This window comes from Myotis myotis, unplaced genomic scaffold (genome assembly GCF_014108235.1).
Source record: "Myotis myotis isolate mMyoMyo1 unplaced genomic scaffold, mMyoMyo1.p scaffold_m19_p_1, whole genome shotgun sequence".
In the NCBI taxonomy this organism is placed as follows: Eukaryota; Metazoa; Chordata; class Mammalia; order Chiroptera; family Vespertilionidae; genus Myotis; species Myotis myotis.
Window position 1 is genome coordinate 162,695,391 of NW_023416313.1, and position 15,322 is coordinate 162,710,712.

Consider the following 15,322-nt stretch of genomic DNA (forward strand, 5'->3'; position numbering starts at 1 on the left):
AATGACTAGTCCTTTGTCTGAAGCCAACCCACTAAAATTTTAGTAAAAATAATAGTATCATATATTAAAAAAAAAAAAGCCTATGTGTTCACAACAGAAAGGACAATATTTTCACTCTAAGAAGTGTTCCAATATCCTCTTGCATAATTAGCAACAATCAGTGGCTTACCTCATCTGGGTGGTAATTATGGAGCTGGCTGTGAATAATGAACTGTAACCAATCATTTGCTTTGGCACATTCTCTAAGGTAAGACGTGCTCAGTTTTATATTATGGAGCCTGCAGAACTGTACCACCAATGCCCACTGGATGCTAGATTCGCTGTATAACCTGTAATTGGGGGTGGGAGTGGTAGAGAAAAAAACTTGTTAAAATATTGCTTTAGTTTTAAACTGAAAAATTAAATAAATTTAACTACAGTATATTCTCTAAAAAGCTTTTCAAGCTCAGCTGGTGTCATTCAGTGGTTGAGCGTTGACCAATGAACCAGGAGGTCAAGGTTCAATTCCTGGTCAGGGTACATGCCCAGATTGTGGGCTTGATCCCCAGTAGGGGCATGCAGGAGATAGCTGATCAATGATTCTTTTTCATTGATGTTTCTATCTCCCTCTTCCTTCCTCTCTGAAATCAATAAAAATATATTTAAAAAAATAAAAAGCTTTTCAAAAAATGCCAAATATTTATTAGATTGTTTTGAAAAAAACAAAAAAGAAGTGTTAACACACAATAGCTTTCTTAGCATGCCGGTACAATTCATTCCTTTTATCAAGCAAGTATCTATCAAACTAGCTATGTATAATCTTTAGGAAAAGTGAGAAAACAGTCACTCAAGAAATCTTCTGAGTGCTTAATTATCTTTCATGACTCACTTCAGAGAATCAGAGCCCTGACAGGGGCCTGGACTTCCTCACTAAGGGGAAGATACCTGTTCCTGCTGAAAGTAGGAAGCTGTTGAGAACAGAATCAGTGATAGGTGTTTCAGGAGAATGGTAGGTACCCATGGTCTGGGTGGCTGGGATAGCACAGAGGAAGGATAGTAAGAACGTACAGGGTGGGGCAAAAGTAGGTTTATAGTTGTTCATATGGAAAATAATACAATAAAATTCAAGGATAAACTGTTTCACACTCATAACTGTAAACCTACTTCTGCCCCACTCTGTAAAAGGAGAGAAGCTTTTGTGGATAGATGATCACCTCAAATTCCAGTATCAACTGACATATCAGCAAGAAAACATTAAAGATATCAGAGTCAAATTTTCCGATATCCACCCCACATGTTCTGAAATGATTTCAACATCTACAATTTAATAGACTTCCTGACCAGTAGGGTAGTGGAGGGGGTAAAGCTCCTCTCCATCTCTTGGAAACTCCATCTCTTAAGAGGGAATCATGACAAGATTAAAAATGGTGGCAGAGTAGGAGGATGCTGCATGGACATGCTCCCAGGAACAAGCTGGAATTACAAGTGAAATACGGAAAGGCTTCCTGAATAATCAACGGAAAACTCACAGGAGAGAACCCTGATACCCAAGGACTGAAGATGGAGATGGCATAGAGACTGGTAGGAGGGATGGAGGTGTGAAAGGGCTGGCCAGGCACCCACACACGGCAACTGAAGTCCTGGAGAGTTATCTCAGGTGTGGGAGAGCCACTGATAATCCCGGAGCTGGGCTCCCCAGCAGAGAGCACCAAAATGAGGAGGGTACCCACATAACATCTAGCTGTGAAAAGCAGTGGGGTGCTGTCTGCCAGGGAGTGGCAGCTGAAAGTTTGGGCATCCTCTTAAAGGGCCAACACACAAAAGTTCCCTGTGGAGCCACCCACTTTGTACTCTGACAGAGGAAGGGTGAAGTGTACTGGAGCTATGAGAGCAGAACCCAGGACTGGGGTCTTGGGGGATAGAGCTCAGAAGGCAGACACCCCAAGTTCCTTGGGCTGAGTCATTCCCTCACACAGTGGAGGACATCTTTCCCACATAGACATCTACCTTGCCCGGGGGGAAGACAGTCGACACATCCTATTGGAAAACACCTTGCCCTGAGTCCACTTAAGACAGTGGTCGGCAAACTCATTGGTCAACAAAGCCAAATATCAACAGTACAACGATTGAAATTTCTTTTGAGAGCTAAATTTTTTAAACTTAAACTATATAGGTAGGTACATTGTTATTAACTGACTTAGGGTACTCCTAAGCTGGCCTTTGCTAAAAACATCCTCAAGCTGATTGAGGTACGTTCGCTGAGGTCGACCCCTTCCAATTCTCCCATCCACACTCAACTCGTGAATGAATCGCTCGCGCCTCCCCCACACTGTGTATTCCCCAGCCTGCCTGCGCCGTGTGTCCTGTCGCCTGACCAACTGACACCCCCCCTTCTTCTAACGCCACTCCTTCAAAACAGACTTGCCCAGGCCGAAAACCGACTTCTGTGCATGGGCCACGAAGTTTCAATCGCACTGTACGTGCACACCCGCACGTGGTATTTTGTGGAAGAGCCACACTCAAGGGGCCAAAGAGCCGCATGTGGCTCAAAAGCCGCGGTTTGCCAACCACTGACTTAAGAGATTAAAAGTAACAATTAGCCTCCAGGCAGAAGCAACTGCCCCACCCTGTTGAAAAAACTCTCACCACACCTGAGGATGATTGCCTGGGGGCAATTCAAGTTGGAATCCTATTAGTCTGTAGACAGAGGTGGTTTCTGGAGGCTTTGAGTCTTTGCCTGATCCAATTAGTCAGAAACAGCCTTTAATACTGTCCTGCACTAGAGATTGAGAGGTGTAGAGGATCTACCTAATACATAGTCACAAACCCAAACAGACAACCAAAATGAGGAAACAAAGGAACAACCCCCAAATGAAAGCACTAGCGAATTCTCCAGAAGAGATAAATGAAGCAGAGACAAGAAATTTATCTGAAACAGAGTTCAGAGTAATGATGTTAAAAATGCTCAACAGTATGAAAAAAGATATATAACTATGAAAAAAGAACAGTCTGAGATAAAGAATGACATAACACAAATAAAGAACACACTGGAAGGAATACACAGCAGATTAGGGGAAGTGGAGGCCTGAATCAGTGAATTAGAAGACAGAGTTGAAAATATCACTCAATTAGAGAACCAAAAAGGACAAACAATTAAAAAACAGGAGGAGAGCTTAAGGGAGCTGTGGGACAATGTGGTGAAATGTAACAATATTAGAATAGTAGGTGTGCCAGAAGAAGCAGAAAGAGAGAAAGGAATAGAGAAGGTGTTTGAAAAAATAATGGTAAAAAACTTCCCTAACTTGGTAAAGGAAAAAGTCACACAAGTTCAGGAGGCACAGAGAACCCCAAACAAGAAGAATCCAAATAGACCCATGCTCAGATACATCATAATTAAAATGCCAAAAATTAAAGACAAAGAGGGAATCTTAAAGGCAGCAAGAAAAAAGAAAACTGTTACCTACAAACGAGTTCCCATAAGGCTGACACCTGATTTCTCATCAGAAACTCTATAGGCCAGAAGGGAATGGCATGAAGCACTCAAAGTAATGGAAAGCAAGGATCTGAGACCAAGATTACTATATCCAGCAAGGCTATCATTCAAAATAGACGGTAAAATAAAGAGCTTCCCCGACAAAAAAAAGGCTAAAGGAGTTCATCACCACCAAGACAGCATTACAAGAAATGCTAAAGGAATTGCTGTAAGGGATTGCTGAGAAGAAGAAACAGAGAGAGAAACCTAGCCATACAGAATTAAAATGGCTATAAATAAGTACCCCTCAATGATAACCCTAAATGTAAATGGATTAAACGCTCCAGTCAAAAGGTGTAGGGTAGCTGAATAGATACAAAAACATGACCCAACTATATGCTGTCTACAAGAGACCCACCTCAAAACAAAAGGCACATAGAGGATGAAAGTGAAGGGATGGAAAAAAATTTTTCATGCAAATAGAAAAGAAAAAAAATGCTGGAGTAGCAATATTCATATCCGACAAAATAGACTTTAAAAGCATCATGCTAAGCGAAATAAGCCAGTCAGAGAAAGATAAATATCATATGATCTCACTCATTTTTGGAATATAATAAACAACATAAACTGATGAACAAAAATAGAGACATGGGAGGGGGGGAATATTCTAGTATATAAAATAAGTAATCCTGTTATTTGCAGCTTTTTAATATTTCCTACAACTTTTGTGATATCATACTATGTTAGTACAGTTTTGGTAATATTATTATAATTAAAATCCTTTTATTCTTGAAATATTAATGTTTATTGCATGTAATATTATATGTAGGATCATTTTTCTTGAATTGTTTATTGCATTTAACATTATCATATTTAAAATCGTTTTTCTTGAGATATTAATGTTTACTGCATGTAACATTATTATATTTAAGATCACTTTTCTTGAAATATTAAGGTTTACTGCATGTAACATTATTATATTTAAAATCATTTTTCTTGAAATAAAAAAAAACTGAAAAAAACAGAAAAACAGGGAATCATTATCTTCACCCTCCTTTTACTGATGGTAAGATGTGACTAAAACCAATATCCATTTACTGAGTATCTGCTGTATGTTGGAGAAATAAGAAGATAAGGTCTGGGGGGTTGGTGAAAACATCTGAGGTATTGGTGGAAAGACTAGGCAAACACACACTGAGACAATAAAACTTGCTGGAAAAGAGGCTGGGATTGCAACTCACAAACCTCTTTATTTCCTGTTGTTGAATACTGTTCCATATGGCTTCCTCTAAGAAAACAAGCAATTCTTCTGTGGTTGCTTTTTCACCCCCAGCCAGTTTAGACAGCTTTTCAGCTATAAGAAATACAAACAACCAATTTGATCAAGAGAAAGTGTTAAGGAACTGGGCATTTCTGTTTGAAAAGTATAGTCCAGAACCATTTCAGTATCCAATTAAAGGGCCCAACAAAGTGAGGCAAAGAACAAGCACTGAAGGAAAGGGATGAAACAGGACGATAACTGTTTCTTCCCCCACAACTCACAATTCAGTGCCGTAGACCTAATTCATCCTATGTCCTCTAAACAAACCAACCCACAGAAAGAAAGGTGCTATACCTAGAGACTCTCTGATAAAGCTGTACTGAGCGTCTTCATTTGCACACCTGTAGCTCAGAATTATATTGGCCACTTTCATATCAACTCTGAGCCTGAGGCTGTCGAGCCCAAGCAATTCTAAGAAACAAACACAGGCAGCTCCTATTGAAGGTATGTGGAAGGAAGAGAGGCCTAAAACATAGGCTTCATTGCCTACTTGCTGGATCCTGAAAGAAAGCAAAATCACATCAAAACATGAAACTATCTCATCATCAGGAAAAACAGATCAGTGATACATGGAGTGTCAGACGCATGTGAGTTTTGGCTTCCTCCCCATTCCCTTTTTGTGCCCTGTGCTCACATTCATTTAGGTTCTGTAGGTTGGAGGAGTAGGAAGATAAGGTCTGGGGGATTGGTGAAAACACCTGAGGTACTGGAAGAAAGACTAGGCGGACACACATTGGGACAACAAAAGCTTGCTGAAAAAGAGGCTGGGATTGCAACTCACAAACCTTTTTATTTCCTGTTGTTGAATACTGTTCCATATTGCTTCCTCTAAGACAGTGGTTCTCAACCTTCTGGCCCTTTAAATACAGTTCCTCATGCTGTGACCCAACCATAAAATTATTTTGGTTGCTACTTCATAACTGTAATGTTACTACTGTTATGAATCATAATGTAAATATCTGATATGCAGGATGGTCTTAGGAGACCCCTGTGAAAGGGTCGCTCGACCCACAAAAGGGGTCGAGACCCACAGGTTGAGAACCGCTGCTCTAAGAGCACAAGCAATTCTTCTGTGGTTGCCTTTTCATCCCCCCATTTCTTTATATTGGATGTTTCCAAAAAATGTATACACACTTTAACAGCTTATAACTCACTTGACTTTCACTCCTTTTCAGGTTTAACTGATTTGAAAAAATGGGTGAAGCCAGACTAAGCTTTGAACAAAGGAAATATATCGTAAAGTGCCACTAGACTTGTTTTATAGGGGTACATAAAAGATAAAGTTTATGGTATAAAATCTGCAACAGTCAATGAATTGAGGGTGCACAAATACCAAACGAAATGGTTCTTGATGTTTTCAATTCCGTTGTTTTGCGTTTTCAGCAGGGACTGGGCCAGATCAGTCATCAGTTTAAAAACAGGCATTGACCCCCCAAAATTATTCATTTATGTAGATTCTTTTACATTTTGAAAATGAACTGTATGCTAATAAGACTGACTTTATAATCATTTAAAGTGCATATATATATTTTTTGAACACCCCATATTTTACCTTCTCCTAAAACACCTACTCACAGTCTAAATTATTCTGCTTCCAATTTCATCTAGGGAACAGGGAGTAGAATTTCCAAGATTGCCAACTTGTGATATTGTCAATTATATGTACACAAACTACCAAGAAAATTAATGCCACTTAAAGTTTGATGTCATAAAACACACACATTTTAAAGGACTCATCTGTACTTTTATATGTATAGAAAGTTTTTGAGGAAAGACACACAAGAATTTACTATGTAGAATGAGGCTAGAAGACTGAGGGACTTTTTAAAAAATTTATCTTTATTGTTGAAAGTATTACAGATGTCCTCCCCTCTTTTATCCCCCCATTAGCCCTCCCCCCCCCTTGAGGGGCTTCTATATTTCATTTTTCACCCTCTGAGCTACTTGAATATTTTTCCAATAAAATGCATTACTTTGTTAATTATAAAACAAACCAATAAAGCAAACCTAACAAAGATCTTAAATTCAGAATTCACATCTCATTATAGAACTCTCTCTTTAGCATAATGGCTAACATTTGGCAAGCTCCTGGATCATTTTTTTAAAAAGTTATTTAAAATCTTTTTTTTTTTCCCCCCTGAAACAGTGTGGCTCAGCAGTTGAGCGCCAGTATGGAACCAAGAGGCCACTGGTTCAATTCCCGGTCAGGGCACATGCCCAGGTTATGGGCTCAATCCCTGGTGGGGGCCTTGTAAGAGGTAAGCCAATTGATGATGTTCCTCTCTCATCGATGATTCTATCTCTCTATCCCTCTCCTTTCCTCTCTCTAAAAAAAAATCAAAAGTATATTTAAAAACAATATGTATATATATACGTGTGTGTGTGTGTGTGTGTGTGTGTGTATACTTTTAATCTTTTTTCCTATTAACAAAAGTAACACACACTAAATGCCAGAAACTGAGGATACACAGAAAAACACAAATGGAAAAAAAAATCACCATCCAAATAGAATCACTGTTAACTCTTATACGTGTTTCCAGTACATTTTTTAAATGTACAGGTAAAATACACAGATATACATTTTATTAACAAGTATAAATTATACTTTACTCACAGCTGCTTGGGGGTCTTGCTCTTAGTTAATTCCTGGACCAGAAAAGTACCAAATGCAAATGATGGCCGTCCATGATATAAATAATAAGCAAAATTCAGACGTTCCACTATAGCATATTTATTAACCAGATCAGGGCTAGAGAAATGTGGGAGATGACTCGATACATCTGGGGGAAAAGTGAAGCAATATTAATGCCCTACACCTCATCATGATCAACTGCAGATCTGTACATGGAAAACTTAAGTCTACAATGGTAAAAGAAAACCGGTTGCTATAATCATTTTGTACCATTATGTGTCACTTTGAACCACCTAAATGTAATAGTTTTATTTTAATGTGGAGAGATGGCCCTCATTTTATGCAAAAATGTGTATCTGAGAAGCTGCATGAAAACTTACAAATTGTGCTTTTCCCCCATGAACTTACTTATAATTTTATATATTTTAAATCTATATTTAACTTCACAATAGCAATAACCTTTTGACTAAAAAATCTCTGCCAAAGATCTGCAAAAGCTTTTAATTCATTCATGAAGTTCATTATGCAATAAAATCTCTACCTAATATATTTGTGTCCTCTATTCACCAAGGCCAGGTCACTGTACCATGCTAATAAATACTTTGAGAAGAACATCTTTTTCTCCATATTAATACCCTCCTCTACTCTCCTTATCACTAGCTGTATTTTCTGATGTTGTAGGCACAGAGCACCTTATTATCTACATGTTGGTACCATCTTTCCAGCAGAGTGATTCAGTTTAAATTTCCATCCCTAGCCGGTTTGGTTCAGTGGATAGAGTGTCAGCCTACAGACTGAAGGGTCCCGGGTTCGATTCTAGCCAAGGGCACATGCCTGGGTTGTGGGCTTGATCCCCAGTAGGGGGCGTGCAGGAGGCAGCTGATCAATGATTCTCTCTCATCATTGATGTTTCTATGCTCTCTATCCCTCTCCTTTCCTCTCTAAAATCAATAAAAAAAATAGCTACATTAATAAAAGACAAAGATTCTAATCGACCATACCTTCGCTATGCCCTAAGCCATGTCCACCAGCCAATCAGAGTGACTATATGCAAATTAACCCAACCAAGATGGCGGCCGGCAGCCACGGAGCTGGAGCAAGCAGATGGAGGAAGCCAAGTTTCCCGCCGGCCCTGAGCGATGGAGGAAGCCAAGTTTCCCGCCGGCCCTGAGCCGGCTGTGGCCTCCGCTCATGGCAACAAAGTTTCAATTATAGAAGACAAATAAATCCCAGATACCTGCTTTCAGCCAGCCTCCACTGGGAGCTTGGGTGGCTGTGGGTTGTGGCCAGCCTGCAAACAGCCATCAGCCCCTCACCCAGGCTGGCCACACCCTCATGGGGTGAAGGTCCCCGCTGGGGGGCTTGGCCAGCCTGCAAACAGCCATCAGCCCCTCACCCAGGCTGGCCAGGCACCCCAGTGGGGACCCCTACTCTGAAGGGGCTGTGGCCAGCCTGCAAACAGTCATCAGCCACTCACCCAGACTGGCCAGGCACCCCAGCAGGACCCCCTCACACTGAAGGGGTGTGGCCAGCCTGAAAACGGCCCTCAGCCCCTCACCTAGGCTGGCCAGCACTCCTATATAATAAAAGGGTAATATGCAAATTGACCCTAACAGCAGAACGACTGGGAATGACTGGTCACTATGACACACACTGACCACCAGGGGGCAGACACTCAATGCAGCAGCTGCCCCCTGGTGGTCAGTGCACTCCCATAGGGGGAGCTCTGCTCAGCCACAATCCAGGCTGACAGCTGCCAGTACAGCGGTGGTGGTGGGGGCCTTTCCGCCTCCTCAGCAGCGCTAAGGATGTCCAACTGCAGCTTAGGTCTGCTCCCCACTGGCAAGTGGACATCCCCCAAGGGCTCCTGGGCTACCAGAGGGATGTCTGACTGCCAGTTTAGGCCCAATCCCCCAGGGAGCAGGCCTAAGCCAGGAGGTGGTCATCCCCCGAGGGGTCTCAGACTGCGAGAGGGCACAGGCTGGGCTGAGGGATCCCCCCCGCCCCCGCCCCCGCCGAGTACACAAATTTTTGTGCACTGGGCCTCTAGTATATATGTAAAAAAGATGAATCTTAAAAAATTAAGTTCCTCTGTGCCCATGAAAATAGCCAAGAAGTTTTTTTCTCTCTTTTCAGAGAAATTTAAAGTCAGAAGATACTCGGATGTGAGAAGTTAGTATGCAATAACCACTCCTGTCAAGCCCTAATATTTGTCTCTTAACCATTTATTATCTACTAGAGGCCCAATGCACGAAGATTCGTGCAAGAATGGGCCTTCCTGCCCTAGCTGGCTTGGCTCAGTGGATAGAGCATCAGCCTACAGACTGAAGGATTCCTGGTTCGATTCCGGCCAAGGGCACATCCTTGGGTTGCGGTCTTGATCCCCAGTGGGGGGTGTTCAGGAGGCAGCTGATCGATGATTCTCATCATTAATGTTTCTATCTCTCTCTCCATCTCCCTTCCTCTCTGAAATCAATAAATATATTTTTTAAAAAAAGAAAAAAAAAAACAAAAAAACAATGGCCTTCCTTCCCTGCTGCCAGCACCACCTTCGCTCCAGCCGGAGCCACCTTTCTGCCTTCCCACGCTGCCCAGAGGCCCGGAGCTGCCTTTCCGCCTTCCCACACTGCCCAGAGGCCCGGAGCAGCTGGGGCGGTGTGGAACACCTGTGTTGTCGCCATGGCAGTGATGCAAGTGTCCTGCCCCGCCCCCGGCTGCTCAGTACCTGTGTATGCAAATTAGCCCACCATTGTTGTTGGGTTAATTTACATAGTCACTCCTGATTGGCTGGTGGGTGTTGCAAAGGTATGGTCAATTTACATCTTTCTCTTTTATTAGTGAGATTTTTTAAAAGGTGAGCTAACATTCTGAACTGTTAAGAAACCAATTCTGGAAAACAGTGTATGTTTCTTATTTTCAAAGTTCAAAGCTTATTTCTGAAATAAAGTTTTATCCTACCATGGAATTATAAAGACTTCTTATATTGTGACTTGGCTCCCACAAAAAAAAAGACAAAGATCTTTTTATTTTTTTCACTTTTTTTATTGTTTACAAAAGACAAAGATCTTAATGGTGTCTCGTCATTTTACAAAACTATTACTTAAAAGTACATCCTCTTTGCCATTAAAAAGTAGTCACATGCATCTGTATGCTTTGTGAGAACAGAGTAACTTTGGTCACTTATAATCTATACTAATAAAAGGATAATATGCTAATTAGACCAGGTCAACCAGCCATCTTCCGGACGTCCAACTTCCTTCCGGACAAAGCCATGATGGTGGAGGCCAAGGCAGAGGCAGTTAGGGGTGAGATCAGGCTGGCAGGGGGTTAGGGGCGAGATCAGGCTGGCAGGAGGTTAGGGGCGATCAGGTTGGCAGGGGAGGGCCGTTGATGGCGACCAGGCCAGCAGGGAAGGGCAGTTGGGGGCATTAGGCAGGCAGGCAGGTGAGTGGTTAGGAGCCAGTGGTCCTGGATTGCGAGAGGGATGTCCGATTGCCAGTTTAGGACATCCCCTGAGGGGTTCCAGATTGGAGAGGGTGCAGGCCGGGCTTAGGGACACCCGCCCCTCCCACCCCCCCCCACCCCCCCGGGCACAAATTTTATGCACCGGGCCTCTAGTTTTACATAAAACTATTCATTCATTTCTGAAATATTTACTGAGTACATGTCAAGTATATGGTAGTTCCAGGTGCCAAATGAGTAAACTTAAGTTTTTTATTAAAATAAGACCCTGATTTTTTTGGCAGTTGGAGATTGTGTGTGAGAAAATTCTACCCAAATGGAGAATTTTCTCTGGCCTGCCATGGAAACAAAGTCAATATGCAGTCACTTCATATCCCCTTTCAGTGGTAAAACCATGTGAAAAAGTTAGTAAATACTTTAACTAAATAAATATAGCTTTCCAATTTTATAAATCTGTATTATTGTCTTCATAACTGTTTCATTTACATTGTGATTTATTTGCTCAAAAATTTTTAAATGTCCAAAAACTAGGCAGGGAACATGCCTTCAATGTCCTTTTCCTCTGTGTACCTACTAGAATGCTCGATCTCCAAGAGGAAGACCAAGACCCTGGCTACATGATGGAGGTGGAGGTAGAAGAACAGGAACAGGGTATTCTGTCTAGTCTCTAGTAACTTTACTGAGATTAAAACATGTGTTTTCATTTGAAAATACAATAAGCACTACTTTTTCAGCACTCAATAAATATTTATTGAACATCTATTATAGGCCTGTAATGGGCTCTGGACACTAGGTAAATTCAATATATTAAAATGTGAACTTATAAAACTGACACATTAGAAAATTCATTTTTATGTAAGTCAATAAATAGTCACAGGTTGTATATTATGTGCTAAGTACTCTAAGTAGTAATTTGAAGCCAACTTTAGAGTAATTTAGGCAGAGACACCACAGGTTACATGATATTAAAGGCTAACGCTAAATTTAATAATAAAAAAGATACAAAAAGCAGTGTTTAAGAATAGCATATGTATGTTAACTATACTTTTAAAAAGGTGCGTGCGCGCGCGCACGTGCACACACACACACACACACACACACAGAAACAAAACAGAAATTCTTATAATCTAGAGAGGAAGACAATTTGTGTATAACTGGTGCTGACTGTGTTAGTAACTGTGTTAGGAACTGTGAGAGGTTGTTAAGTGCCTTTCATTGTCTCCTTTCATTCTCAATGTAACATGTGAGGTGGGCACTATTATTAAACTTATTTTATAGGGAATTTAAGGTCCTTGCCCAAGGTCCTACAACTATTACATGGTAGAGCTAGGATTTACCTAATACCAACACTTACACTCTTACCCTTTATAATACTACTAGAGGCCCGGTGCACAAAATTCATGCAGGGGGTGTGTGTGTCCATCAACCCAGCCTGCACCCTCTCCAATCTGGGATCCCTCGGGGGATGCCCGACTGCCGGTTTAGGACAGATCCCACAGGGACCACTGGCTCCTAACCACTCACCTGCCTGCCTGACTGCCCCTAACAGCCTCTGCCTGCCAGCCTGATGTCCCTAACTGCTCCCCTGCCGGCCTAATCGCCACCTACTGCTCTCCTGCCAGCCTGATCGCCCCTAACTACCCTCCCCTGCTGGCACAATCTTCCCTAACTGCCCTCTCCTGTTGGCCTAACTGTCTCTAACTGCCCTCCCGTGCCAGCCTGACCGCCCCTAACCGCCTCTGCCTCAGCCCCTGCCACCATTGCTTTGTCCAGAAGACGTCCAGTCTAATTAACATATTAACCTTTTATTAGTATAGATACCACTAACAAAGGGATTTGGGGAAAAGAAGAAACTTAAGCAGATAAATACATATTATATTTCCCAGCAAGTACAGCACTAGTGACCTAATACAATATATTTTCAACTCATTGGAATATACCTTTATTTTTAAAGTAGAAAGCAGTAAAAAAAAACAAAAAAAAAAACTGAGTTGGCTTTTACATAAATCAACTTCTCCTATGGATCAACATTATTGAAATGCTTCCAAAGCAAGAAGTGCCCATAATGACTTACCTCCTATAGCCAGTGTGTTGGCAGACTGCCAGCCAAACAATCTGCTAGGATCAAAGGGCAATAATGACTGTAAAAGGGGAAAAATTAAATCAGAGTTAAAAGTTAATTGATTCTAATAGCCCCTTGGAGCTCAACCCATAGGCAGCACACTTCAACCAACTACACAATATCCCTAAAAATTTGTTCAGACTCTGCAGATCCCAAAATAAAACTAAAATTAACATGGGAAATCGTGCTTTCAAGGCCTGCAACTCCCAGTCCCCATTAATACTCCTGTAGATATCCAATAAATAGGAAACTTTTACTTGTAAGCACTTATAGAAATGGGAAGATGTAACTAGAAGTGATATCAACTTAAGATGGCCAAAATGAAACTCTTTTGACACCAAAATTAAATTTTTGCATGCAAAATTAGAAAAAGCCACCTCTAAAATTAAACTGAATGAATGGGAAACTCATCTTGATTGGAAATTAGAAGCTTCTGGGAGGAGCACAGATAAATTCTCTTCTCCACAGGAAGTTAATAGGAACTTGTAGAGCCTATCTCTGAACTAAGGAAGGCTCCTGAAGCTGCTCAATGCCAATGCCCTACTTTTTCCCTCTTCTCTAACTGCCCTGCTGTACACTTCTGTTACTTCACTATCTGGACTTAACTCTCCTTTCCTCCTCCCTCTTCTTTCTCTTCTTACCTCCTCCACCTCAGCTCCCTATGCAGCTCTCTACTGACCTAGGGGACACTCAGAAAACCAGAAAAGTCAGTCTCAGGCAGAGGAAAACCAGAGATTGTACAGAAGGAATCTACCTAAAGATTTCCATGACTTTCTCCAGAATCCTGATGGGTTCACAAAGGAATTTAACTATTAGAACATGTGATCCTGACTATACTGATCTATTTCAATCAGTATATCTACTGATTTGTGGAGCAAAGCAACAGAATTACTAAATAAGAACTGCTGGGAAACTCTTGTTTATTACAGAAAGCCAGATCACCTTAAGAAGGGTTATAGAAAACTGAAATGGGATTCAGAAAGAGAAAAGAAGCAAGCACAGGGTTGCTCCAAGGACTATGAGAGGGCGTTTCCCTTCTTACTACTTGTTTAGGAGAAATTGAAAGAAAGGAAATTACTAAGACCCTTGTAGATACTGGGGCTACTTTATCTGTTCTTAACCACACCCAAGGAGGTTGCTTTTTCCCTCCGAGTAAAGCTTCGGTACAAATGGTAGGGGTATCTAATCAACCAAGGCCTGTTTTGATATCAGAACCTGTTCCCTGCCAACTAGGGAATGTTATGGTATAATATAAATTTTTTGCTAATAAAATCTGCCCCAATTTTCCTGATAGAACAAGATTTTTTTGAAATCAGTGACACCCACATAACTATTTTCTATATTCATTTAGAACTAAATTGATTACTAAACCAATTGGGAAAATGATTATTTTAAAGGAATCTCTGCAAGAGGAAACTAATCTTGAGGCTGACTGTTTGCTAACCATCTTTTCTTCATTATTAACTTCCATGAGAGCCTCAGAATGCCTTAACAGGGACCCTGCATTCCCTCTTAGGGGCAGTGGCTCTCTCCTACCTAGGCCTCTTAAAAGGTGATGGGAGGGGGGAATTGATTGATTCTAAAGTAAGTAAACAAAATTATATGGAAGGACTTCACAGGCAGTCTGCTTACCTTCTCCAGGGCAACTAAAAATCTTATCTTTCTGGACATAAATTCTTTGAACATAGCTGAACATAAAAAAGAATGTATGAGCCACTTTTCTATTTTAATAAAAATAGAACTGGCTGTGTTCCTTTTAAAGACTCTCTTCACTTCAACTTGTGTGTGCAAAGTGCACTCTCTTTTGGTAGAAGCAGCATTAATTATAATGTAAAATGGACTTTAGAAATGTTTTTGGAATCAAAAGGCAAGAGGACTAAGAGGCTAGACTATATTACCACTTAAACATGACAAGGTAAGCTAAGGCAGATCAGGAAAGGAAAAGAGTAAGACAATCAGATCAAGAGTAAAAGAAATGTATGTGCCCAGCCAGCGTGGCTCAGTGGTTGAGCGTTGACCCATGAACCAGGATGTCACAGTTCGATTCCCGGTCAGGGCACATGGCCAGGTTGTGGGCTCGATCCCCAGTGGGAGGTATATGCAGCAGGCAGCTGATCAATGATTCTCTCTCATCATTGATGTCTGTCTCTCCTTTCCTCTCTGAAATCAATAAAAATATATTTTTTAAAAATGTATGTGATGATCAAATCATGAACAACAAAGAAAAAAGCAGACTAAGGTCAAAAGTTTTGAGAGCAGGGAGCAGTGGCTATTTGAAATCTGTCTAGGCCAAAGGTTTAGCAAAGACTATAAACACATGGTGGGAGGGATACA

General features: G+C 41.2%; 1 protein-coding gene across 4 annotated transcripts in view; it reads right to left on the reverse strand.

Annotated features, from left to right (window-relative positions):
- The window catches only part of SPG11 (SPG11 vesicle trafficking associated, spatacsin), a 93,376-nt gene that overhangs the window by 35,846 nt on the left and 42,208 nt on the right, over nt 1–15,322 (reverse strand). For all 4 annotated transcript variants that reach the window (XM_036299904.1, XM_036299919.1, XM_036299910.1 and 1 more), the window contains 5 exons: nt 12,941–13,007; nt 7,387–7,552; nt 5,067–5,272; nt 4,697–4,805; nt 170–329 (listed from right to left, as the gene is read on the reverse strand). In XM_036299904.1, the coding sequence (XP_036155797.1) occupies nt 170–329; nt 4,697–4,805; nt 5,067–5,272; nt 7,387–7,552; nt 12,941–13,007 (708 nt within the window). The remainder of the gene's footprint in view (nt 1–169; nt 330–4,696; nt 4,806–5,066; nt 5,273–7,386; nt 7,553–12,940; nt 13,008–15,322) is intronic.